This window comes from Cucurbita pepo, chromosome LG09 (genome assembly GCF_002806865.2).
Source record: "Cucurbita pepo subsp. pepo cultivar mu-cu-16 chromosome LG09, ASM280686v2, whole genome shotgun sequence".
Taxonomy (NCBI): domain Eukaryota; kingdom Viridiplantae; phylum Streptophyta; class Magnoliopsida; order Cucurbitales; family Cucurbitaceae; genus Cucurbita; species Cucurbita pepo.
This window is the reverse complement of record NC_036646.1, coordinates 9,530,566-9,557,056: the sequence shown is the minus strand read 5'-3', so window position 1 is coordinate 9,557,056 and position 26,491 is coordinate 9,530,566. Positions and strand designations below refer to the sequence as shown.

Genomic DNA, 26,491 nt, shown 5'->3' with positions numbered 1-26,491 from the left:
TATTATTTTATTGGAAAATGGAATATATTTTTCTTACATTTTTAATATTTAAGCCGAATTATCAAGTAAAAATTACAACGATTTAATATCAATTTACAAAACAGCAATCTACATTTTCAAACATAAAATAAAATTATTTATTTTTCTTTCTCGAATATTATTATTGAGTTAATTTAAAATTATTTGTTTGTTGTATATTTTTTTTATTTTTTTAAGTTATTGAAATTACTTAAAAAAAACAAAAATTAAATCAGTGGTCCCAACTAAGGCTCAAGTATTTCCCACATTTCCTTATTCGGTGGGGTCGCCATGTGTCGCTGGTGGGCCCAATTGCCACCTCGGATTATATTCCAACCCCTATCAAATTTAATATTCGTCAAATTTTACTTTAGACCGAGTCAAACATCAAATTTTACTGTACTATTTTAGAAAATAAAATGAACTAAAATATTATAACTTAATATCAATTTAAAGATAATTCACGTGTGCTCGGTAATTTTTTAGTTTAAAAATCTAATTAAATTATTATTAATTAATGTTAATTCGAACGTAGCCCAGTTAATTTTGACACATATTGTGGATGAGAACGAGAAAGGTGAGCCATTTTCGACCCTATCATAAAAGTCAATTGAACGGGTCTTTTCAATTCACAATTGAAATTAAAATGGACAATTGAACTTTTGTGTGGGACATATTTTGTCCCTCGTTTCTCACCCTATATCTTTTCAGATTCTATTCGTGATAATTTCCGCTACTGAATTATGATAAATTTATTAAAATATTTGACAAAAAATCAACATGATAACACTTACTAAGATACTTATTTGGAATAGATATGAAAAATCACGTGAACTTTCGTTTAAATAAAAAGTACCAAAAAAAAACTATGTAACGACCAATGTCCATGATTCGTAACCTGTGTGCTCCGACATTTCTCTATATCCCCTACGATATATTCACGTTACTTACTCATGTACTTTTTAAAAAAATTTCTAGAGGTCACCGAACGAAAAGGAAGATGCACCCTATTAATATAAATAATGACTTTCAATTCTTTAAACGTTTGTTAGTCATTTTATCATCATGGTCACTCTCTTTTGGACGTGATCTTTAAAATAATTAAATTTATTAATAAATAACGAAAAGTAAATATTAGTGAGAGTGTAATATTTGAATATAAGTATATTAAAATGGATAAAAAATATTTAAAAAATATATATATATATATTATAGAAATATTTGATTGAGGCATCGTTTTCCAAGTGGCAATAATAATAACGGCAATCACATGGGGTGGGCCCAGAGGATATAAAATTAAAGACCAAAACGTGTGTACGTCTACTTTAGCATGAAATGGGCCCAATTATTTTTATTCTTGAATTTATATCCCATCAGTTATTTATTTATTTATTTATTTAATTAAACTCGATAAATTCTATTTTTAAATTAAACGCACAATATATATATATATATATATATATACAGAATCTAGCGGAAGAGAGACGCCAAGTTGTTGCAATGGGTACCATGTTTTCCATGTGACCCGTTTCACCGATCACTTTATTTATTTTATTTTATTTTATTTTATTTTTGGGCCATTTTTAATTCCTGTCCATTTGAATCGTGATATTTTTGGATTATTATTTTTTACGCTAAAAAACATCATTTTTAGGGGACCAATTTTGTACTAAGTTACTTTTTTGTTTTGTTTTGTTTTTTTTAATGTCTAAACACGACCAAAATTTTCGAAGTGGTAACTTTTTCTTGTAGTGTTACAACAAGACCGGGAGCCTGAGAGAACTTAACAAATTTGATGCTTGTAATAGTACATGAACTAATAGAGTTACATCTGAATGAGAGTGATCCTAAAGATATAATGCTGAAAAAAGACATACATATACTAATAAAGGACTTAATAACAAAAACTTCAAATTTCTTAGAGCATTTGTGAGATCCTACCTTGGTTGGAGAGAGGAACGAAGCAAGCGTGTACCCTTATAAGCATTTTTCACTAATAGACGTGTTTTAAAATCGTGAGACTAGAGGCAATACATAATAGAACAAAGCAGACAATATCTGCTATCGGTGGGTTTAGGCTTTTACAACATTTATCGTTGAAATAGCCTTCACTTTTGGAAACACTTAGAACACAAATAGGTAATATGGTGATGTCGTACGGGAATGTCGAGGTCATCAGATACGGAATTTAGATTTCAAATCTCGTTAAAAAGAGGGGGGAAAAGGATACTAATAAAATGAGGACGGGAACTATTTGTTTAAGCTATAGTTTTTTAAGGGTAAGTTAATTATATTGATGGGGACATATATGGTTTGAGAGTGATTCTCTACTTTAAATTTGGTGTTATTCTTTGCTCTAAAGGGTCACGTTGAATTCCTTTGCACTACCATCCAATTTTTAATAATATGCTCGTGTTTTCTTTCACTATTTATTATTTTCATTTTCATTATTATTATTATTATTATTATTATTATTATTATTATTATTATTAATATTAATGTGTTGTCAAAATATCAACCAAACATAATATATCAATAAGCATCACCATGATAAGAACAACCAATAGTGACCATCATTAATTATTTTACCACATTTTTTATTAAAAAAAAAACATTATATTCATTCAAATTTTAAAATATCATCGTTAGGTTTACGAGCTTTCAATTTCTAGTCTAATTTTTTATTTACGCACATATTTATAATTTTTTAAAAATTAAAAGATCTATTAAATATAAAATTAAATTTTGTGTCTAATAAAAAACGAGCGTCGGTAACGTAGTGGTTTAAGTTCCAAACAAAAAGGAAGCCAACTTTTATGTTTTGTCTACCACCAAGGGCCATGATTCCTTTGGCCAATTATTATTATTATTATTAAATAATTTTATTTAAAAGTAACAATAAAATTGTCTATTCTATCATTTTTAATAATAAAAAATATATATTTTTTTTAAAAAAATTATGGAATTGTCTATTCTATCATTAAATGTGAAGTGTCATGCAATGCACAAGTTCACATGCAGTTATTAACCTTTTAGAAACGTCCACGTTTTTTTCTCTATTCTAATATTTATTCAACTAAAATAAAATAAAAATATGGCATGTAAAATGAGAGGTACATGAATGAATCGATATTATATTCGAATGAGAGCGATTTTAAGGATATAAGGGTTAAGAAAAGTTTGAAAGAATTGAAAGTCACTGTCTATATCTATGTCAATAATGTGCACATTTCTTTTCCGTGGCTTAAACATGTGAATCAGGTGGTTAAACATAACATGCTTTACTTGGAACAATTCTATATCGGGTAATCTTTTAGGAATTTTACTGAGATGCATGTGAGTAAAGACAAAACATGTTGAAATGACTCGTGTTAGTCTATGGGAATAGTCTTCACTCTTTAAAAGCGATGAATGAGTAACCTGACCATATTGCAGGGAATGCATGCGAATACCGAGAACATCAGGTACTAAATTCGAATTTGAATCTTGATCCAAATTCTAGGCACGGGACGTTAAAAATTCAAATTTGTTTTATAATAATTTGTTTTAGAAGAAAAGAGTTGACTATATTATTAGGATACTTTTGAGATTTAATGTGATATTAAGTCCATTAATTATATCTAAATTTAGAATGGGAGAATCTAAAAACTATTATTTTAAATAAAATTACAAATAATCAACGCTTACATCAATCTAATAAATTATATAATGCTCAATAAAATAAAATAAAAAATGACAGTTTATGACTAAATAAATCCAATCATCCTTTTGACTTTTCAATTCTCAAATTATACAATTTTTAAATATTAAATTTTAGTTTTTATACATTCAATAATTTTAATTTTAATATTTAAAAATTAGTCTTTATTAGTCATATTTTTTAAAATTTTTAAAAAGGTTATAAAATAAAAATTACTAGAATTAAATAATAATAATTTTTTATATTTTTTATTTTTTATTTAAAAATTCACGAAATAATAATAAATTTTAGTTAAAAATATGGGACAAAGTTAGACTTTGAATATTAAAATTGTTAATTTTTTTCTTTTTTACAAAAAAAAAATTGATATATTTTATGGTCGAGGACAAAGAAAATATTAAATCCTGAATTAATGTAATTTTTTTAAAGAAAATTAATGTTATTTAATGATTTATCGTGCTGATTGAATTTAAAACAAACCATCAACTAATATATATTTTTTTTTTAGGAATACCAACTAAGAATATTTTCACGGTTGAATTTACAAATTATTATAGAAAATGTCACGAAAAAAAAAAAATATATATATATATATATAAAGTTTATGTACATGGGCTGAGCCCAAATTAAAATAAATGAGCCGAGCCCAAATAAGAACAAAGGGGCTGAGCCCAAATTAAAATAAATGGGCCGAGCCCAAATTAAAATAAATGGGCCGAGCCGAAATTAAAAATAAATGGGATGAGCCCAAATTAAACTAAATGGGCTGCATCCAATTAAACTAATGGGCTGGGCCCAATTAAAAATAAATGGGCTGAGCCCAAATTAAAATAAATGGGATGAGCCCAAATTAAACTAAATGGGCTGCGCCCAATTAAAAATAAATGGGCTGAGCCTAAATAAACTTAATTTAGCTCAAACAAACTAAAAAACCCACGAATCAATAATTTAGCTATGTGTACTAATAATTAGGTAACAACTCAAGTCCACTACTAGCGAGACGACTTCTAGGGAGAGGTTTCCACATCCTTATACCTCCCCAACTGATGTGGGATCTCACAATCCACCCCCTTCGGACCCAACGTCCTCGCTGACACACCGCCTCATGTCCACCCCCTTCAGGGCTCAGCCTCCTCGCTAACACATGGCCCAGTGTCTGACTCTAATACCATTTCTAACATCCCAAGCCCACGACTAACATAGCCTCGTTGCACTTTCCCTTTCAGACCTCCCTACAAAGTTTTTAAAACGCGTCTACTAGGGAGTGGTTTTCACACCCTTATAAAGAATGTTTCGTTCTCCTCTCCAACCGATATGGGATCTCACATCAACCCACGGTAGAGACATTATTTGTCGTTAATCAATAACGACACAACCCCAACAGACAAATCTTAGCCAATTAGACAACAATGATGCATGAAAAAAGCTATCCCAATGAGTAGTGAATGTATTTATTTCAACCAACTGCACACAAATGAGTACTCAATACAAAGAATTGACATATCTCTAAATTGGGTGTCTTTTTAGCTTTGGTTTTAAAGGTCTCTTGTGAATCAACATCACAACAAAGCTCATCATTATAGAAACTAAAACAACAACATCTCAAGTTTGAACAGATCAATCAAACCCCCAAAGTAAAGGCAAAGGCAGTAACTAATTACATCACCCACCCCAACAACAAACAAATACAACTATTGAATCAACAAATTAGTACAATAACAACAAGCAAACTCACCTAGAACCCATCTCGTCTGGATCATGAGCCGAATCGGGTTGTAGATTCGCAACGTCGTGAATGCTGGATTGACGAAGCTCTTGTATACGCTTTGTGACTTCCGACATTGCAGGACGCTTATCAGGATATTGAGCAGCGCAATCGACTGCAAGTTGCAATAGTTGAACCATCTCCTCCTCGACATTTTGGTACCTAAGAAGCTCGAGGTCGAAAACTTCGGATGTCCACTCCTCCCTAACAACTGACTGCACCCATCTTGGTAAATCGACTCCTTCCTCGTTTAAAACGGAGTAGGTAGGAGCCTTCCCTGTCAAAAGCTCTAATAGCAATACACCAAAGCTATAGACATCAGCCTTCTGCGAAACTTTACGAGGATCAGTCACCTCCGGTGCACGATATCCAGCAACTCGGTTGGGGGTGGAAGGTTGTCCAACAAGATGGGCTAAACCGAAATCAGAGACTCGAGCTTCGTACGATTTCGTTAGAAGAATATTCGATGACTTTATGTTTCCATGGGAAACATTAGGACCTTGAGAATGAAGATATTCGATGCCACGAGCAGCGCCAAGAGCGATTCCTGACCTGATTTCCCAGTTCAATGGTGTCCTACCAGCTCCTTTGTTCCCTGTAATCAGCAAGGATATCTATAAAACCGAACAAATTATAATGAAGCAATCGAAAAACGAGCGATCGAGCTTACCGTGTAGAAGAGCAGACAAGCTTCCCATGGCCATGTAATCATAGACAAGAAGCTTCTCATCCATACTGAAATAGTAAGCTCTGAGAGGGACCAAACATTCATGATCCATTGATCCGACAGCTTCAATCTTGTCCCTGAATTCCCTCTCTGTTATGGTAACATCCTTCAATCTCTTCACAGCCACCACAGAACCCACTTCAAGAACAGCTTTGTAAGCTGTCCCAAAGCTTCCTTTTCCCAACACTTCCGCTGAAGCTCTCAAAAGATCCTCCAAATCAAACACCCTTGCAGCATTACCAAAAAACACCAGTTTTTTGGAGCCAATTCCATTACCATTCACTTCCCTCTTTGCAGTCCCCGCCGCCACTGTTGCAGCAGCACCACCACCAGCAGCGGTGGCTGGCACAGTATAACCATTACTGTAGCCGCCATTTTCAACCTCCCCTGGTGGCTTACCGCCCTGAATTTCCACTTCAGGATGCTTCACCGTGGCAACATCCACTGCACTTGTTTCCTTAGCACTCTTCTTTCGACACAAAAGCATTAAGATTACAAGTATCAATACAAAACCCAGAACAGATCCAATGATAATCCCAGCAATGGCTCCTCCTGAGAGCTTTTTCTTGTGTTTAGTATCGATATTATCCCCATTCTCCCCAGGGCAAGCCGCAAGAGGATGCCCACAGAGAGAATTACCCAAGAAGGAATTTGAAGAAAACGATTGCAAACCCTTTGGAACCGACCCATTTAATTGATTGTTAGAAACATTGAACTGATCTAGTGGGATCTTCAAGTCCGGGATAGACCCAGATAAGCGATTGTTTTCAAGGAACAATGTCTTAAGACGAGTCAAATTGTTGAAGCTCAATGAGATCTCGCCGGAGAAGTTATTGGAGGCTAAATTAAGGCGAACAAGATCAGGGAGCTGGAACAAGAAATCAGGGACAAGGCCCGAGAACTCATTACCTTGTAGATAGAGGTTGCGGAGATTAACGCAAGCAGAGAGATCTGATGGGAGCTGACCGGACAGGGCGTTGAGCCGAAGACTGAGAGTGCGAAGGTGAGTCAAGTTCCCAAAAACTCCGTCCGGTAACTGACCAGAAAGCGCCACGCCGGGAAGACGAAGAACAGTAACACGATTCTCCTCGCAATGAATCCCGGGCCAAGAACAGGTGTTCTGATCGGTCACATTCCAGAGAAGAAGAATCCGGCCGCCGACAGCGGAACGGAGAGCTAGCAGAGCTGTTCTATCAGAAGCAAGATCTGGCTTCACAGTGGGGAGTAGAAGAAGGAAACTGAAGAGCAACAGAGAAATCAAACGATTTCCCATCTGGGTTCGCATTTTGAGAAGCTTAGAGCAAAACCCAGTTGAGGTTTTGCATCAATGGAGGATTTTATTCACAAAAATCTCGAAACCCAATTTGTTTCTCAAGGCATTGGTTGGAATTTAGGTTAAAGGGCTTGAAAAGAGCGAGTGGAAGAAAGAGAAAAAGGTGGGGAAGCTGCAAATTGTGTGCTGTCTCTTACTTTTTCAATTGGGTGAGAGGAATTTCACAGAGTTACACAGGCTGTGCTTAGGCTGTGGCTAAGAAGATTATCAAAATTGTGTGCTTTGGCTGTGTCTATAACTTTTCTTTTCGTCTTAGCTAAGCGTATCAGCCCACCGTCCTTTTTTGTGTGCCAGTGGGTCACTCTCTCCCATGTCAAATTCACAAACCTCTCTTCTTTTTTCCATTTTCGTGGACGTATCATCAACTTAGAGGTCAACAGATTTATATATCACTCTTCGTGTAGTAGATTCTACATCTAACCGAGTCTTTAATTAGAAAATGAGACAATTCCCATTACTCGTGGTAGATCAGACAGAGCACGAGCACGATAGGAACGAGTTTTCCCAAAAGTTAATATAGGGTCAAGGTCAATATAAAATGGAGACTACCCCATATTGACATATAGGTTAACTAATTTATATACCACTCATCGTAATTCTGCATCCAATAGAGTCTTTGATTAAAAAACAGGAGAATTTCCATTACTCGTGGCAGTTCATACAGGGCACGGGCACAATAAGAACGAGCTTCCCAAATAGTCAACTTAGGGTCAAGGTCGGTATAAAAGGAAGGTGATTACCCAAATGTTGTATTGGTATAGTCAACTTTTTGCATTTTGGGTGTATAAGAACATACATTGAGACTCGCACCAACTTTAAATAAGAGAGTCATTTTATTTAGGGCGAGCTCGTGTGGTTATCGAAGTGACCATGAGCGGTCTACTGTTTGAGCGAGTTGACTAAAAGGCAAAAACTTCACTTACTAGAATGGTGTTGGTGGCAGAATTCTATATAAAATAAAAAAATTATCAAGAAAATATTTCATTTTTTTTTAATGAAATATATTTTAATTAACTTAAGTAAAAAATATCATTTATAATTATATAATAAAATGAATCGATTAAATTATTACAACTTATTCACTCATCTATGTAATATTAAGAGTAAAATGATTGTGAATATATGAATTAAATAATTTTAATTTTCATATTCTATAATGTTTTATTAGTTTTATGACGAGTTATATTTATAGAATAATATTATAACCGTCGGTTTGATAATCATTTTATTTTTTATTTATTTTAATTAATTTTAATTAATTATGATGTATATGACCACGTTACCTACCTCTCTTGTCCCCACAAACCAAGTGAATTTGTTTAAAATGTTCTGTTCTCACTCACATGATTGAGCCACTGAAAAAGACCGTAGACCTTGTTGGTATAGATAATAATTATCAATTATTTTAAAAAAATTTAACCATTATATTTCGGGATCGCTCTCATTTAGATATGGTTTCAGACTATTCGTGCATTTCTTCCTTACCTAAAATCATGATAAATAATAGGTAAGATTGTTGGTCGGGCGGGCGTGTGAAATGCAAGAAGAAAGTGACAAAGAAATTCAATTATATACCTAACAAAAGAAAGTTTTTAATTTTTTTTTGTCCCTATAGGAATTTGAAGATGCCAAAAATGTCTATCAAAAAAGGCCATAATTTTTTTGTTTGGCAACCATATATTCTTTTGTTTTTTTTTTTAATTATTACAAATAAAAAATATCATAATTTCTTATTTTAATAATTACTTAAAAAAAACATTAAATTTCGACCCCAAAAATCTTAATTATAAAGAGTAAATGTCAATTACTCCAAAAAAAATAATAATAATAAATAAATTTTATTTTATTAAAAAAAAATTGCTTTCGAAAAGAAAATAATAATAATAATGGAGAGAGAATCTTCGGGCGCCCCGCTGGCTGATCCGATCCGTTAATTGTCGCAGCACACCGACAATTTGACGGTATTAATAAAACATATATTAATTTTTTTAAAGTGGAAATATATTAATATTTATTGAAAAAGTAATAACGTTGTAATTTCCATAACTTTCTTTTTCTTTTTTGATTATTTCAAGGTGTAAAATATAATTTCCGTCGGTTTATTACCGTTAAATTAAAGTTTGACAAAATTTAATAATCTTCCATTTTATCTTTTTAGTAAATTTCAAACTTTTTATTTTCTTATTTAAACCATAATAAATATTTTATTTATTGAACGACATACAAGAGACCAAGCTCCCGACGAACAAATATTGTAAGACCCCACATCGATTGAAGAAAAGAACGAATCATTCATTATAAGAGTATGAAAATCTCTCCGAGTAAACACGTCGCCATCGGCTTCACGATTTTAAAATGTGATGAATTATTTAATCACCGCTCACCTAATCACAAATTTCGAATTTTTTTACTACGGTCCGCTTACCACAAGTGTATCTTATAAATGCTTAAGATACTTGATGTAATGGCCCAGATCCTTTGCCAGGAGATATTGTCCTCTTTGGGCTAACGGTCCAGATCCACCACAAACAAATATTGTCATATTTGGGTTTTTCCTTTCGAGCTTTCCCTCAAGGCTTTAAAATTGAGACTAGCGTCCTCACTGGCACTCTTTCCTTCCTCCAATTAATGTAGGACCATCCCCAAATCCACCCCCCTTACTGGCACACCGCCTCGTGTCTACCTCCTTCGGGGAAGGGCGAGAAGGCTGGCACATCGTCCAATATCTGACTCTAATACCATTTGTAACGCCCAGATCCACCGCTAACCGATATTGTTCTCTTTGGGCTTTCCCTTTCGGGTTTCCCCTCAAGAGTTTAAAACGTGTCTGCTAGGGGAAGGTTTCCACACCCTTATAAACAGTGGTTTGTTCTCCTCTCCAACAATGTGGGACATCACACTTGATCTTTACAAGTTGATATCAGTCTCGAGCTTTTTTTTTATTTTTTTAATTATAATCGTCCATGTTACAAAGTTGATCATGTTTAAAGATTCATACTCGGATATGAAATAAGAAACCTTTTTTATACCTAAAAAAAGGAATCATATCATTTTCTTTTAGGGACAATTATCGAATAAACTTTAGCCTTAACAACCTATAAAGATCTAATATAAAATAATAATAATAAATACATCATTATAGTTTTCTTTTCAAAATATACATAATCATAAGCTTTATTGGTTGGAAGAAAATAATAATAATTGGTGGTTGCAGAAAGAGGAAGGTTCTTTCATGTATTGAATATGAAATCATAAAAATATATTATATAGTTTTATTAATGTTAGTTAGCTTATAGCTGTTATGTTACATTAATATTTTTTAATTTGTTGAATTATAAAAATAAATATGTTCTAATGTCAGCTGTGTTTTTCAATCATGACAACATTACAATTCTTCTTTGAAAGACCATTCCACCAACTTCTTTTGACTTTTCATTTTTTGTTTATTTTAATATTAAAGACGGTTCGATCTTAAGTTGGTTGGCTCATTTTAATTTTTTGGATAATAACGGATTTTTGGGTTAATGGAGTTAAAAAAAAAAAAAAAAAAAACTCGATGACTCGAGAAACTCGATCAATACATTTTTTAAGCCTTCTAGGTAAACTTTAATGAATTGTCAATCAAATGTGTCGGTCCATGCAGAGTTCCGCCACTCATTGTACATCTTTATGCTCTAAAACGTGGACTTTGTTGTAGGCTCTAAAACATCGACAAAGACTTTCTTGTAAATGTCGGAAGTTCCAGTAGAATTATTGACAGCCGCGAATGATACAATAGGTTTAGGTTAATGGTACTACTAATCAACTGTATTTGTAGACGATTTATAGGCTTACTGAAGTTGCTTCGTACGTAATGCTTGTTTCGTAGCATATTTCGGACGAAGGCGGGGTCTAATTCCCCTAACAAAGATGGTCGAGGAAAGTTAGAAGGAGAATGATGGTTAACAAGTACAACTCGAGGGTTAAAAAATACTCGAAGAAACTAGAAAAGTGAGACTCTAGTCGGAGCAATCCAATTTGAAGCCTCTTGGATAACCGTCAATCAAGTTTGTTAGTTTATGCAAGCTTTCACCACTCATTGTACATCTTTCAGCTATTACAAATGATATTAGAGCCCGACACTGGACGGTGCACCATCGAGGGCACTGGCCCCAAAAGTGGTGGATTGTGAGATCCCACATCAGCGGAGGAGAGGAACGAAACTTTCTTTATAAAAGTGTGGAAAACTCTACCTAGCATACGCGTTAAGAGGAAGAGCGAAAAAAAAAAGCTCAAAAAAGACAATATCTATTAGCGATGAACGGAATGAACTTACTTTTCACGCTCATTTCATAATTTCGGACCAAGCCATGGCAGATCGTCCGATGAGTCAGACCGATGTAGACTTCATGATCAACGGCAGTGATCGACGATTTTAATGAAAGGCTTTGGTCAAAGGTTTATCCGAACAAGACAAATAAAATTTAAGGAAAACTTGTTTTTTTGGGTTTTTAATGCATTCTTATCTGTTTTCCAACTGTCAAAGTGATGACTGACACTCAACTCTAAATAATTAGCTCATATAAAATATTGAATATTGCCACCTTTATAATGAATATATTAACCCTATACGTACATAAAAATTTGGGCTTCCTTTCCAAAGGAGATATTATTAAATATCCTACACCCGATCAACCGTCGGGTGAGTACCAGGCCCCGATGAGTAGGAAGGAAAAGTTCTATGTGTATACATGTGAGTTGGTCGATCCTAAGAGACAAGGGAAGCTCGTTTGATAGCATATAATATGACATTTGAAAAGAAATTCGATTAAATTTCATTAACTGAGATATGACGGTTGACAACAACGTTATGGAGTTCGAATACGTCAACAGAAGCCTAAGTAAAGTTGATCTTTTTTTTAGAAGTACAGACGACTTTAACGGACCACTTTAAAACTATTGGAAATTAAATTAAAAATAAACATGGGCCACAGCAGCCCACAACCTCGGGCCTAGGGCATTGACATGATACTGGGCCTTGGTCATTTTGGCTACCACCCTAGTCAAGTCCAAGGTAGCAAGGTAGCCAAAACCTAACCCTGAACATTTTAAGACTCTCTATCAGCTCAAGTCTACCACTAGTAGATATTATCTTTTATAAAAAAAAATAAAAAATGTTTCTACGGGATCACACAATCTACCTATTTTGGAGCCCAGCGTCCTAGATGGTACTCGTTTCTCTCTTCAATTAATATGGGATCTCACATTGATAGCAGCAAGATTAGAGACAAACAAGTAACTTACTGGACATAAAAGTATAAAAGTCCATCTTGATCAAATCGAGGTGGACCGAGCACATGTGAACTTGCACCTTGCATGCCCAGAACCCAATGATGCACGGTTTAGTCGTTTTCTAATCCTATTAAGAAGAAGGGAAGGAAAGTCACGAGTGAATCGACGTCAACAAATATAAACTATCACTAAAAGCCATTTAAATTCCATTCTCAATCTCAAAATTTAGTTCTTACATTTTTAGCTAACAAACAAAAAGATTCATTAAAATTCATCAAATTACTTGCGGTGCTAAAATGCTCGAAAATCTCTTTCTAAAAACGGATTTGAGAGTAATTTGAATTACTAATTAAAATATAATACAATGATTAGAATGTGATTATTGCATTACTAAATAAAATTATTTATTATAAAAAAAATATATATTTTTTTAGGGAAGAGTTTGTGTTTGTCAATGCCAATGCTTATTAACCACTCCAATTAATTAATATGATTAAGACATAAATCACGTATTCAAAGGTGTACAAACCAAGCATTTTGGACCAATTTAAACGCGCCACGTGTCCACTGATTTTTTTTAGTAATGTGGTATGTGACCACACCAAATCTTTGCCCGGGTATTGCACGCAATTGAAACGGCGCCGTTCGATTTTGCCACGTGTTGTGCTTCGTGTTTATGATAATGGAATTCCGACTGCTTCTTATAACCTAACAAACTTAACCGCCTCCCAAATTCGCTACGTCTGCGCCACGTCAACGTCCTCGTCATAGACCAAAAACTGACCCTTTTATTATTTTATTTTTGTTAAAAATATAAATAAATAATTTATAGATTAAATTAATTCATGCATAATCTAAACTTAATTAACCAAATTTATTAATTTTAAAATATTTATATATACGGAGGGAAGCTCAAATGATAAGGTTAAATTGGTAATTTGAATATATTAATTTTTTTAACGTGTTTTTATAATTTATTTAGATTATATATGAGACGACGTGGAAAACTTATCCAAAGTAATTGGAATTATAATGAAAATTTACATTGAAGAAAAAACCAAATAAAAAGGTTAAAATAGTAATTTTAAAATATTAAATTTGAATTATTATGCATGTTTTCCAAGTGTGGTTTTTCCACGTATTTGTTGGGATATTGCATGGTCGGTGTTTATTTTCCTAGTAAACCTCTTCAATGGACTTTTACTTTTTTGACCTTCAAATATTCTTATTCCCGCAAAATAATTATCCGTTCACACCCTACGACTAATTCAATCTTTTTTAATTAAAACTAATTTTTAAATAAATACATTTTTTACAAATAATACTTTTTAGCATCATCATCAAACCTCCGCACTCGAGAAAGAATAGTATAAAGAGATAGGACAGATGTAACTCGATAGCCTCAATAAGGTCAAAAAAGCTGTGATATCGTGAGGAAATGTCTCTCGATCTTTATTTACCTAATCGTGGAACCCTAATTATCATTCCTTTTATTCTAATCATACGTTAGCATTATCCGAAACATTACGACAAAAAATAAATACACTTTTATTATTTATTTTAATAAAATATTCAACAACGAATCAGATTTTAGATTATACGGATCGGATTGATGTTCGATCGACACGTTCTAAATATGTTAATAGTCATAATTTCATAATTTTTTTAATAAGATATTTATTGATTTATTTATTTATTTATTTAGGTTTTAGTAATTTTCGAAAGAGTCAAACTTGAAAGACGAGTTGATTAAATAATGAGCTACGTGTGGCATCGGCCACGACACGTGTAAGGAAACAAATCCGTCGGGGAAACGAGGGCCACGTGATCAAGGTTACGACACGAAGGATCGAACGGCTTGAGAAGTTCGGGAGGGAATTATCTAGTGCGTCGCGTCGCAGTCAATAATCGGTTCGTTTCAGTTCCACAAGGTCAAGAGCAGTCGCGTGATTCAAAATCGGATTGCGCTTTTCCCACCCAACTTCCATCTTCCCTCCCATCTTACGTCTCATACTCGTATTCTCTCTTTTCTCTCTCTAGATTCATCGTTATATAAAGCCGTCGCCAGGTAGTGAGAGTTTCAGGTATAGATTATTCGGAACGCCGCTTTGATTTAGGTTTTTCTTTTGGAGATGGAGGATTGGAAGGTGAACAATCGCGAGAACAGAGAGGCGATGGAGAAGATTGGAACTCTGTTTCCTGTTCATAGCCAGGTGAGGAAGATCAAAGAGGAATCGGAAACGATCATCGATTGGGGACCGGGACAGCCAGAGATCAGACCTCTAGCGGCCGCCTTCCGAGACATGAATCGGCCGATCTCTCGCTCGCCGCTCGGAATCTCCGGCCGGCCGATTTCGGTGGGGGATTCGTAGAGATTACTCGTCGTTAGCGGCTTATTTCTGCGAGCAGATGAAGACGGAGACGGAGAAGGTATCGATTCTTCTCTGTTTTCGTTTCTCTTTCCTTTTCTGTTACTGCCGATTGAGATAGCCCTAGCCTAGTCATGATCTTCTTCTTCTTTTGTAAATATTTCGTTTTATTTAATAGAGAAATTTTTGGATCCTGTATATATATATATTTATTTATTTTCTCTTGAAAATATTGGTCTGAAATCGAGAAGAACACACCTAAAATGGTATGATATTGTCCATTTTTTGAGCACTGATATGCTCCACTTTGAGCATAAGCTATGGCTTTGCTTCGGACTCCACCAAAAGCATCATACCTTAGCATCATACAGATGAAAGAGTATATTCTTTGATTATAAACTTATACCAATGAAAGAGTATATTTTTTGATTATAAACTAATCAAAACTCTGGCGATTGACACTTTCCTTGTATGGATGAGATTTGAACTCAATATCTCAAGAAAATGAATTTCTAATATGATTTAATGGTTTTTAAAACAATTTATTTTGCCAAAAAATCAAGTGGATGTAATTTACGCCGGCCTGTTTTAAAAACGTCCTATTATTTCAAAAAATAAAATTAAAAATTTGGAGATACAATTTAGACTTATTACGTAGTGGTCCCTCAAGTCTTGCCTAATTTGTTAATTAATTTATTTGGAAGTACCGTCTGGCAATTTATTTACTACGCATATAATAAAATCTCAAGTATATCTCCTACGTGGAAATTAAAAAAAAAAATGATGGGTATATAATTATTATTTATTATGTAAGGCTATTATTGTTATTATTTATTTAAAATCACATAATTTTCTTAAATTTTTTTTTATAGATTAAAATAAAGTTTTACTAGTTTCAGTTTCGAAGTAGTTGGAATTGTTGAACGATATTCGGAAAAGTTGTGGACAAACGTTTGCCATAAGAGCTTCAATCATTCACGAATCGAGTAGACTTTTCGATCGATCTCGTACAAATAAAAGATAACACGTGTCTCAATCTTTGATCTTAATAATAAGAGTTTTAATTGTTGATGAATTGAGTAAATTTTTTGATTGGTCTTGTACAAATGAAAGATAACGCGTGGTTCTGTACTAATCATATGAGCGTTGATAAATCGAGCATAAGTAACTAATTTAATCATAATTTAGCAAATTAACCATTGATTTTTTTTTTTGGGTTTTAGGAGCTATTTTTTAGAATTATTCCACATTTAAGAAAATGCCTATTTAATTTTTTTTCCATCCATTATTCCAAATTAAATCACATAGAGTTGGGCTTCAAGCCCATAAGTAAAACCTTGAAAGTAATGGGCTTTAGGCCCAAAGTAATCCTAAACAAAGCAATTAATAAACTCTTAATTAACATTATTTTAAAAAAAATTTAAGGTGAAAATATAATCTTTAATTATCAACCATATTAACGTAATTTGAAATTAATTGAAATTTTAATTTAAATAAAAAGATCGTAAATAAGCCTTTAGCATTGAATTGATTCCTCCGATGCTTGCTCGAGGTCCGTCCCTTCATTCTCGAGCCTCGAAATTGAAGACAACTCTTTAAAGCATAGATGCCTTCTAGATTCCAACCTACGAGAGCAATCCCCAATTGAAAATGGGCTAAACGGACTAGCGGTGAATCCAAATCTTATTTTCGTCATTATTTTAGCTAAAATGATGCTGAACTACACATTCAAAAACTAAAACGCACACTCGAAGGTGCTTCGAAACGTGTCAATAGGTGCTCAATTGGAACTTGTTCCATTACATTTATGAAACTACTTATCACCGATCGACAAAGTACGAGGATATCGAGATTTGAACCTATGAATTACACACGAAATTAATATATATATTTATTTGGGAATATATATATATATATATATATATATATATATATATATATATATAAAAATAATAAATAAGAGTATGAGCGAGTGCGGACCAAGCATAGGAAAGAAAGCCGGTGGGGGAGGGGGGACCATTTCCTTAAGCCCCAAGGGAATGCGAAGCCACTCGCTTCCCTATAAATCGCTGGAACCAATCTCTGACCTCATTTATCGCCTTCCCTTCTCCCTCTTTCCCAGGAACTCCATTCCCCATCTTCTTCTCTCACACCCAACTTCAAAATTCGAACTCAAAACTCAAATCAAAGCACTTCATCTTCATCGCAATCCACATCACAAATCGTCACAATTTCTTCTTCTTCTTCATCTGATCAGAACATCCAGAGGAGGACACCAATCATCCCCCTCCTGCCTTCTTCGCCATTTCGGAGTTCGTTCCATCAGGTATCTTCATCATCATCTCGATTTTCTATTCTCGTCATTCTTTCATTCTCTCTCTGTTGGTGTTCTTCTTCGTTGATTTCGTTTTTTTATTGTTGTAAGAGGATTGGGGGATTTTTCTTTTCGATTTTAGTTTGTATGATTCTGCGCTAGGGTTTTTTTATTTTTTTAAATTATCAAACCAAGTGCTATTTTTTTTTAGATGAAGGCNATCTCTTCTTGGAATTCATCGTCATTTATGGAATCGTTTTCCCCCCTTAGTATTGCGATGATAACTGGTTGGTGTTTCGATCGATGTTTATTTGTTGATTAACTCCTTTTGTTCGTTTATCTGATTTTTCTATTGTAGAATATGAGCTCGCATGTCCGAAATGTGCGAAAGGACAGGCTTAGGTTTCCCGCATCAAGTGCTCGACAAACGTGGGTACCGAGAGGATCCACGACTACGACTACTACTACGACTACGACGACGGCTACTCATGTGAACCAGCCATTGAATGTCGGTTTGAGCGATAATCGCGATGGGCGAGAGTTAAATTCTAGTCCACATCCAGTTAATCGAGACGGAGGTAATCATGGTCCAAGGGTTCACATGGGTCCTCGAAGGAATCAAAGAAAAGACAAGGAAAAAGATAAGGAGAAAAGTGGGGATCAGGGTGTAAAGGAGTTGAGAAACTCCAATTTGCCTCAGCTTGTTCATGAAATTCAGGAAAAATTAACGAAGGGCACTGTTGAGTGTATGATTTGTTATGATATGGTGCGGAGATCTGCACCTATATGGTCTTGTTCAAGCTGCTTCTGCATTTTTCATTTAACTTGCATCAAGAAATGGGCTAGAGCACCCACTTCTACCGACTTGGTAGCTGAGAAGAATCAGGGATTAAATTGGCGCTGCCCTGGATGCCAGTCTGTGCAGCTTACATCCTCAAAGGAAATTCGTTATGTTTGTTTCTGTGGGAAAAGGCAGGAGCCCCAGTCTGATTTGTATTTGACGCCTCATTCGTGTGGCGAACCTTGTGGCAAGCCACTTGATCGGGAGATGCTGATTGCAGGTGGAAGTAAGGAGAATCTTTGCCCCCATAATTGTGTCTTGCAGTGCCATCCTGGTCCCTGCCCTCCTTGCAAGGCATTTGCTCCGCCTCGTTTATGCCCTTGTGGCAAGAAGTTGATAACAACACGCTGTTCGGATAGAAAATCCACTTTAACTTGTGGTCAGCGATGTGAAAAACTTCTGGACTGTGGACATCACCGGTGTGAAAAAATATGCCATTTGGGTCCATGTGATTCTTGTCAGGTTCTAATTAGTGCCTCTTGCTTTTGTAAGAAAAAGAAAGAGCTTGTTCTTTGTGGAAGCATAACTTTGAAGGGTGTAGTAAATGCAGAAGATGGCGTTTTCCCCTGTAGTTCGATCTGCGGGAAGATTCTTAATTGCAGGAATCATTTCTGCAGTGAAATTTGTCACCCAGGACCCTGTGGAGGTTGTGTTCTAGTACCGGACATGATTAAAACATGCTATTGTGGGAAAACGCCATTGCAGAAGGAGCGGACAAGTTGTTTGGACCCGATCCCAGTATGTTCTGAGCTCTGTGAGAAACTATTACCTTGTGGGAAGCATCGTTGTAAGGATGTCTGTCATGCTGGGGATTGTGCACCTTGCTTGGTTCAAGTTGTGCAAAAATGCCGATGTGGATCGACCTCTCAAAATGTGGAATGCTATAAGACTTCCAGCCCAACTGACATATTCACTTGTGAAAAGCCCTGCGGATGGAAGAAGAATTGTGGAAGGCATAGGTGCAGTGAGAGATGTTGTCCTCTTTCGAACTCGAGCTATAGTCATTCAGGAGATTGGGATCCACACTTCTGTGTATTGAGGTGTGGGAAGAAACTAAGGTGTGGCCAGCATTCTTGTGAATCACTGTGTCACAGTGGCCACTGCTCTCCATGTCCCGAAACAATCTTCACTGACTTGACATGTGCTTGTGGTAAAACTTCAATTCCTCCACCATTGCCCTGTGGAACGCCACCTCCATCGTGTCAACTCCCGTGTTCAGTCCCTCAGCCATGCGGCCATTCCTCTACACATAGTTGCCACTTTGGTGATTGTCCACCCTGTACAGTTCCAATAGCCAAGGAGTGCATTGGTGGACATGTAGTTCTTAGGAACATTCCTTGCGGTTCGAGGGACATCAGATGCAACAAGCTATGTGGGAAGACTAGGCAATGTGGGATACATGCCTGCAACAGAACTTGTCACCCACCGCCATGTGACACCTCTGCTGGATCCGATTCGGGTCAGAAAACTTCCTGTGGACAGACATGTGGTGCTCCTCGAAGAGATTGTAGGCATACATGTACTGCACCATGTCACCGGTCTGCTCCTTGCCCCGATGCGAGGTGTGAATTCCCTGTCATCATCACTTGTTCATGTGGCCGAATCACAGCATCAGTTCCTTGCGATGCAGGAGGAAGCGGTACTGGTTTTAATACTGATACTCTGTATACTTCAATTATCCAAAAATTACCTGCTCCTCTTCAACCGATTGAGGCAACCAGCAAGAAGGTTCCTCTAGGACAGAGAAAGCTGATGTGTGATGATGAATGCTCTAAGCTAGAAAGGAAACGGGTTCTTGCTGATGCTTTTGATATCAATCCCCCAAATCTGGATGCGCTTCACTTCGGGGATAGCTCCGCTTCTGAATTGCTTGCAGACCTCTTCAGACGTGACTCGAAATGGGTATTGTCTGTGGAGGAGAGATGCAAATTCTTGGTCCTTGGAAAGAATAGAGGAGCAATGAGTGGCCTTAAAGTTCATGTTTTCTGTCCAATGCCGAAGGACAAAAGAGATGCTGTGAGGCTGATTGCTGAGAGGTGGAAGCTTGCAATTAACTCTGTTGGCTGGGAGCCTAAACGTTTCATAGCAATTCATGTTACTCCTAAATCAAAAGTTCCGCCTCGGGTGCTTGGTATTAAGGGCTCGACGACCACAAGTACTCCACACCCACCAGCTTACGATCCTTTAGTAGATATGGATCCTAGGCTAGTTGTTTCTTTTCCAGATTTGCCTCGGGAAGCAGATATAAGTGCATTGGTCTTGAGATTTGGTGGGGAATGTGAATTAGTATGGTTGAACGACAAGAACGCGTTGGCTGTATTCAGCGATCCTGCTCGAGCTGCTACTGCAATGAGACGGTTGGATCATGGGACAGCTTATCATGGAGCCAGTTTTCTTCAGAATGGTGGTGCATCCGCATCATCTAATGGAAATGCGTGGGGAGGGGAGAATGCTAACAAGGAAGGTGGAGCATTGAAGAGTAGCAATCCATGGAAAAGGGCCGTAGTTCAGGATTCTAGTTGGAAGGAGACTTCATGGGGTGACGAAGAGTGGTCTGGTCCGTCTATCGACGTGCAGGCATCCGTATGGAAAAGAGAAGCTCCCCTACCTGCTTCAATTAATCGGTGGCACGCTTTAGACCCCGAATCTGCTGGAAGTTCTTCTGCTCAATCTGTCGAACACAATCCTGGAAGTCGGGTAGGGCGTTCCTCTTCTTCAGGATCTGAATCAGGCACAAGTAGAAGTTTGAATTCTTTGGGAACGCAGGTTGTAGCAGATAATGAAACAAACATGTCTGAAGTGGCAGATGATTGGGAGAAAGCTTATGACTGAAACGATGGAAACTTCCATGGTGATAAATAAAAGTAGACGGTGAAGAAGACTCACTCCCCATGAGGTAATAGTGTTGGATGTTTGGTGCAGCCTTCCTGTCCTTATATTTTTCATTTTTCATCACTATATTCGAACGTGTTTTCGTTCGGAGGCGGTTCGAGTTTGAAACTAAGTTTGTAGGTAATACATGTTTTTTGAGAGAATAATTCGATGTAGGATGTTAGATTTTACAACACCATAGGGTTTGATATGGCATAAAGATCAAAAGGCCATCTTTTCCAGCTGCTCTGCCGATGCGGCCTTTATGTACCGAAGATATATCTGTTCTAATTCTTTCCATAGTTTTGAGTTCCACCAAGTATTTCAGAACATATAATAATATGAAGTTTTGCACTGTACTTTGATTTATTTCAACCTATACTTTGATTTTGTTTTAGGTTTCTTCCTTTTTTAACTTTCCAAAGCTATATGTTGAATGACATAGAATTTGATGAACAAATACGTTTCTTGTTTCTTGCAAGGGTATGGAAACTTCTCTCTAAAGCATTTCTGGTAAGGGTATGAAAACCTCTAATGTCATTTTAAAACTGCGAGGCTGACAGCAACACGTAATGGGCTAAAACGGACAATAGCTAGTAGTGGTGGATTTGGACTATTTGGACTGTTACAAATGGTATTAAAGCTAGACATCGAGTTGTGCGCCAACAAGGACGTCGGGCCCCTCAGGGGTAGGTTGTGAGATCCCAAACGAGGATTTGGACTGGTTACAAATGGTATCAAAGTTGGACATCGAGCCGTGTGCCAACAAGAACGTTGGGCCTCTCAAGGGTAGGTTGTGAGATCCCAAACGCTGGTCTCTCAAGGGGGTAAGATTGTGAGATCCCACATGGATGGGAGAGACGAATGAAACATTTGTTAGAAGGGCCTAAAAACCTGTCCCTGACAGTCACAGTCAAAACCATGAGGCTGATGATGATGTCAAAACCATGAGGCTGATGATGATGTCAAAACTATGAGGCTGATGATGATACGTAATAAGTTGAAGCGGACAATATGTGCTAGCGGTGTGCTTGAGCTGTTACAAAACTAGAATCAGTCAATTCGTTGTCATACATCCAAGAAATGACTATCAAGGAAGAATTATAAATGGTCATTATTCCTTCATTTATGAATCTACAAAGGTTTACCATACTTGCTAAATTGTTCTGTAGTAATACACTTATTCGTCGCCCTTTAAGAGAAAGGAAGGGATAAAGACACCATTTGTAATGGCAATGCTCAGTTGGAAACCATACTCTCTGTCTCTTTAACAAAGCCATCGCCAGTCCAATCTTTATCAGATTGCAGCCCTTTCTTCACAGCTTTTCTCTGCTCGATTGCTTCCCGCTGCCTCCGAACCAAATCCGTGTGGGTCGTGAAATACGGAAGAGAAGCCCTGTTTCATCCAGAATCCATTAACGCAACCGACGTTCGAGGGACTCGACTTGTATCCTATACAGAACTACAAACTTACCCTCTGAAATCTTCTATGGATGAGAAGTTGTGAAGTTTCATGAAGTCCATCAGCTCTGCACAAAGCTTCTTTACAAGGCCATACCCATGCATCATCACTCCGGTACACACCTGAAGATCAACAAAACTTACTCATAATACCAATAACCGCAACGGATTGTAACAGCCCAAGCCCACCGCTAACGGATATTATTCTCTTATAAGCTTCCCTTCAAGGCTTTAAAACGGGCCTAATAGGAAGAGACTTCCACACCCTTATAAGAAATGCTTCGTTCCTCTCTCCAACCAATGTGGGATCTCATAATCCACCCCCTAGAGGGCCCAAGCGTCCTCGCTGGCACACCAAATGGTGTATGACTCTGATACCATTTGTGACAGCTCAACCTACCGCTAGCAGATATCCTCTTTGGGCTTCCCTTCTGAACTTCCCTTCAAGGTTTTAAAACACGTCTATTCGGGAGAGGTTTCCACATCCTATAAGAAATGTTTCGTTCCCCTCTCCAACCGACATGGGATCTCACAATCCACCCCTCTTAGTAGCCCAAGCGTCCTCGGTGGCACACTACACAGTATCTGACTCTGATATCATTTGTGACAGTCTAAGCCTATCGCTAGCAGATATCCTCTTTGGGCTTCCCTTCAAGGTTTTAAAATGCGTCTATTAGGGAGAGATTTCCACACCCTTATAAGGAATGCTTTGTTCCCTTCTCCAACCGATATAGAATCTCACATTGATTCTAACTCGATCATTCAGGTTAAGAAGAAGTAAACGAGACTAAGTGGAAATGTAAACAAGTAAGAGTCTTAGTTCTTAAGCAGAAATCACAACAGAAAATTGATGCCCAAATTTATGATTTCATGAACAAATCCTCACTATGTTAAAGCTTGAAAACGCGCCAAACAAACCATAGGCTACAATTTCTCATTGTACCTGAACAGAGTTAGCTCCGAGTAGAATAAACTCGGCAGCGTCTCCACCGGTTTCAACACCCCCAATGCCAGAAAGAGAGTAGTCTGCATCATTAAACTCTGCCTTCATCATTTTTGCAATGCTCAACACTTTACCAAGAGCAATAGGATGAACTGCCTTGGAAGAGTAGCCTCCAGGAGTTGAGTACCTAACAATAAAGCACATCAAACATTGTAGCTGAATGCATTCAATACGCAACCATTCTATATTGAAGAGTTTGAATTAACCAACCCCTCGACACAAGGCTCGGGACGTAAGGTCTTGAGATCGATTCCCATTACACTCATGATCGTGTTGATGGCCGCTATTCCCTCGCATCCTGATTTCAGAGCCACCCTTGCAGGCTATATATAAGGAGACTTCTATGTTACATGAATACCATACAAGAGAATGAGTAGCAAATTCATCGGTTGCATTAGTACATGCAACCACAGAACAGATTCCATTTCAACGAAAAACTTCTTCCTCCAACACATAAAATTCAGTACAGATGCAAAGTTTATAAGGCTTTCTGTTTAGGAAGTTACACCAAATAGGTATGTTTAGGAAGTTACACCAAATAGGTATGTTGTATTACTGTGAGATCCCACGTCGATTGGAGAAGGAAACGAAACATTCTTTATAAGGGTGTGGAAACCTCTCCCTAGCATACGCGTTTTAAAAACCTTCAAGGGAAGCCCGAAAGGAAAAGCCTAAAGAGGGCAATATCTGCTAGGGGTGATTTGAGTTGTTACAAATGATATCAGAGCCAGACACTGACGGTGTGCCAACGAGGACGCTAGGCCTGGAGGGGGGTGGATTATGAGATCCCACATCGATTGGAGAAAGGAATGAGTGGCAACGAGGACGCTGGGTCTCGAAGGGGAGTGGGATTGTGAGATCCCACATCGATTGAAGATGGGAACAAAGCATTTTATATAAGGGTGTGGAAGCATTTTATATAAGGGTGTGGAAGCATTTTATATAAAGGTGTGGAAATCTCTCCCTAGCATATGCGTTTTAAAAACCTTGAGGGGAACCCGAAAGAGAAAGCCCAAAGAAGACAATATCTGCTAGTGGTGGGCTTGAGCTGCTACAAATGGTATCAGAGCCAGACACCGAGCGGTGTGCCAGCGAGGACGCTGGCTCAAAGGGGGGTGGATTGTGAGTTCCCACATCGATTGGAGATAGGAACGAGTGCCAGCGAGGACGGTGGGTCTCAAATGGGGGTGGATTGTGTGATCACACATCGATTGGAGAGAGGAACGAGTGTCAGCGAGAACGTTGGGCTTTGAAAGGGGGTGGATTGTGAGATCCCACATCGATTGGAGAGAGGAACGAGTGCCGGCGAGGACATTGAGCTTGAAGGGGGTGGAATATAAGATACCACATCAATAAGGGTGTGGAAACCTCTCCCTATCATACGCATTTTAAAAACCTTGAGGGAAAGCCCGAAAGAAAAAGTCCAAAGAGGACAATATCGGCTAGTGGTGCGCTTGGAAACCTCTACTATCATCATCATCAAAAGAATTGGTCCCATAACATGACAAACACAGCTCAGGGAGAGCAAAAATACCTGTGCAATGTCAGTGATATTGGGAGTCATTTTAGCCCACACAGGGATTGTAGCTTTAGCATTTATCCATCCACAAACCTCTTCCAAAAGCGCGCAATCCTGCCCGACCGCAGCGCCCATTCTCCGTTCGGGCATGCCATGAGGACACGAGAAATTGATTTCAAATGCATCCTGAAGAAAGAAACATACACAATGAATCAAAAGAACATGTTCTTGGGAGAAAATCCATAGACAGTAATCTTACAACTCCGGTTTGTTCGACTCGATCGATAAGTTCTTCCCAAGCAGCTTTATTATACTCCTCCATGATCGAAGCAATAAGAATCCTATCAGGATACTCCTCCTTCAACTGCTTAAACTCTTTCAACATAGTTTCAAGAGGTCTATCACTTATCAATTCAATGTTCTCCCACCCTATAATCTGCCCTTTTGCAGAACCATTCGAATCCGCTCGAAGCCGAGCATATCGTGGAGTAACGTTTATAACTTTAGCTGCATCTAATGATACCTAACAGATGAAAAATGATATCATGAGATGGATATGTAAGCCATGGATGATAGCAGAACCAGGAGCCTCTAGCCAAACACTTCAAACAATTATCATATTCCTAATCTAAACATTCTCTTAATTGCACTGAGATCCATTCCTTATGTTCATAATGTTCAAGATCACAGATAACGCCCAAGAACAGAACCAGATTTGCCATTCAAAATCCAAATTACAGAGTTGAAAATGGATGAACTAAGATCAAAACATTCCCTGTAATGTCTTACAACTTTCCCATCGATTTTCTCAGTAACCAAACAGAATCAAAGAGGACAGAACTTACAGTTTTGGCGATCACAGCCCCCCACCCTTCATCGAATGCCCTCTTCATAACCGTGTAGTTTGTTCCCGGAGGACCGGAACCGATTACGAACGGGTTGGGCATGTGCAACCCATTGACCGTCACACTGAGATCGGGCTCCACCGGAGACTCACTGGCGGCAACCACTTTGAACCCAACTCGAGTCCGACGAGCCAAACCCGTCTGAGACCGAGTCAGAGTGAGGTCGGAAATTGGGTTTCTGCTTCTGATTTGGGTGAAATTCAACGACGCCATGGATGAAGAAATCCAGAGGTGATTCAGAAGAAGAAGAAGATGGGTGAGTGAATCTGAGGTGTAATATTCGATTAAGAAGATGGGGCAGGAAGAATCGTCATCGTCGGCTTGCTTTTGGATTCAGAATATTAATGAATTTTATAATGATGAATGATGATCGAATTAACAATCCCCAGATGAA

The 26,491-nt window shown here is 37.3% G+C and overlaps 3 protein-coding genes across 3 annotated transcripts; 1 reads left to right on the top strand and 2 right to left on the bottom strand.

Moving 5' to 3' along the window:
- Positions 1-5,195: 5,195 nt before the first annotated feature.
- On the bottom strand, positions 5,196-7,755 carry LOC111801888 (probable inactive receptor kinase RLK902). The gene is made up of 2 exons (XM_023686101.1): positions 6,154-7,755; positions 5,196-6,078 (listed from the first exon to the last, which is right to left on the bottom strand). The coding sequence occupies exons 1-2, from the start codon at positions 7,493-7,495 to the stop codon at positions 5,450-5,452; spliced, it is 1,971 nt and encodes a 656-aa protein (XP_023541869.1). The 5' UTR covers positions 7,496-7,755; the 3' UTR covers positions 5,196-5,449.
- A 9,503-nt stretch (positions 7,756-17,258) lies between these two features.
- On the top strand, positions 17,259-21,578 carry LOC111802735 (NF-X1-type zinc finger protein NFXL1). The gene is made up of 2 exons (XM_023687210.1): positions 17,259-17,509; positions 17,856-21,578. The coding sequence occupies exon 2, from the start codon at positions 17,859-17,861 to the stop codon at positions 21,168-21,170; it is 3,312 nt and encodes a 1,103-aa protein (XP_023542978.1). The 5' UTR covers positions 17,259-17,509; positions 17,856-17,858; the 3' UTR covers positions 21,171-21,578.
- A 702-nt stretch (positions 21,579-22,280) lies between these two features.
- LOC111802736 (dihydropyrimidine dehydrogenase (NADP(+)), chloroplastic-like) lies at positions 22,281-26,491 on the bottom strand. The gene is made up of 7 exons (XM_023687211.1): positions 26,038-26,491; positions 25,452-25,715; positions 25,208-25,378; positions 23,884-23,996; positions 23,614-23,800; positions 22,684-22,793; positions 22,281-22,605 (listed from the first exon to the last, which is right to left on the bottom strand). Exons 1-7 carry the CDS (start codon positions 26,308-26,310, stop codon positions 22,449-22,451), a joined length of 1,275 nt encoding a protein of 424 aa, XP_023542979.1. The 5' UTR covers positions 26,311-26,491; the 3' UTR covers positions 22,281-22,448.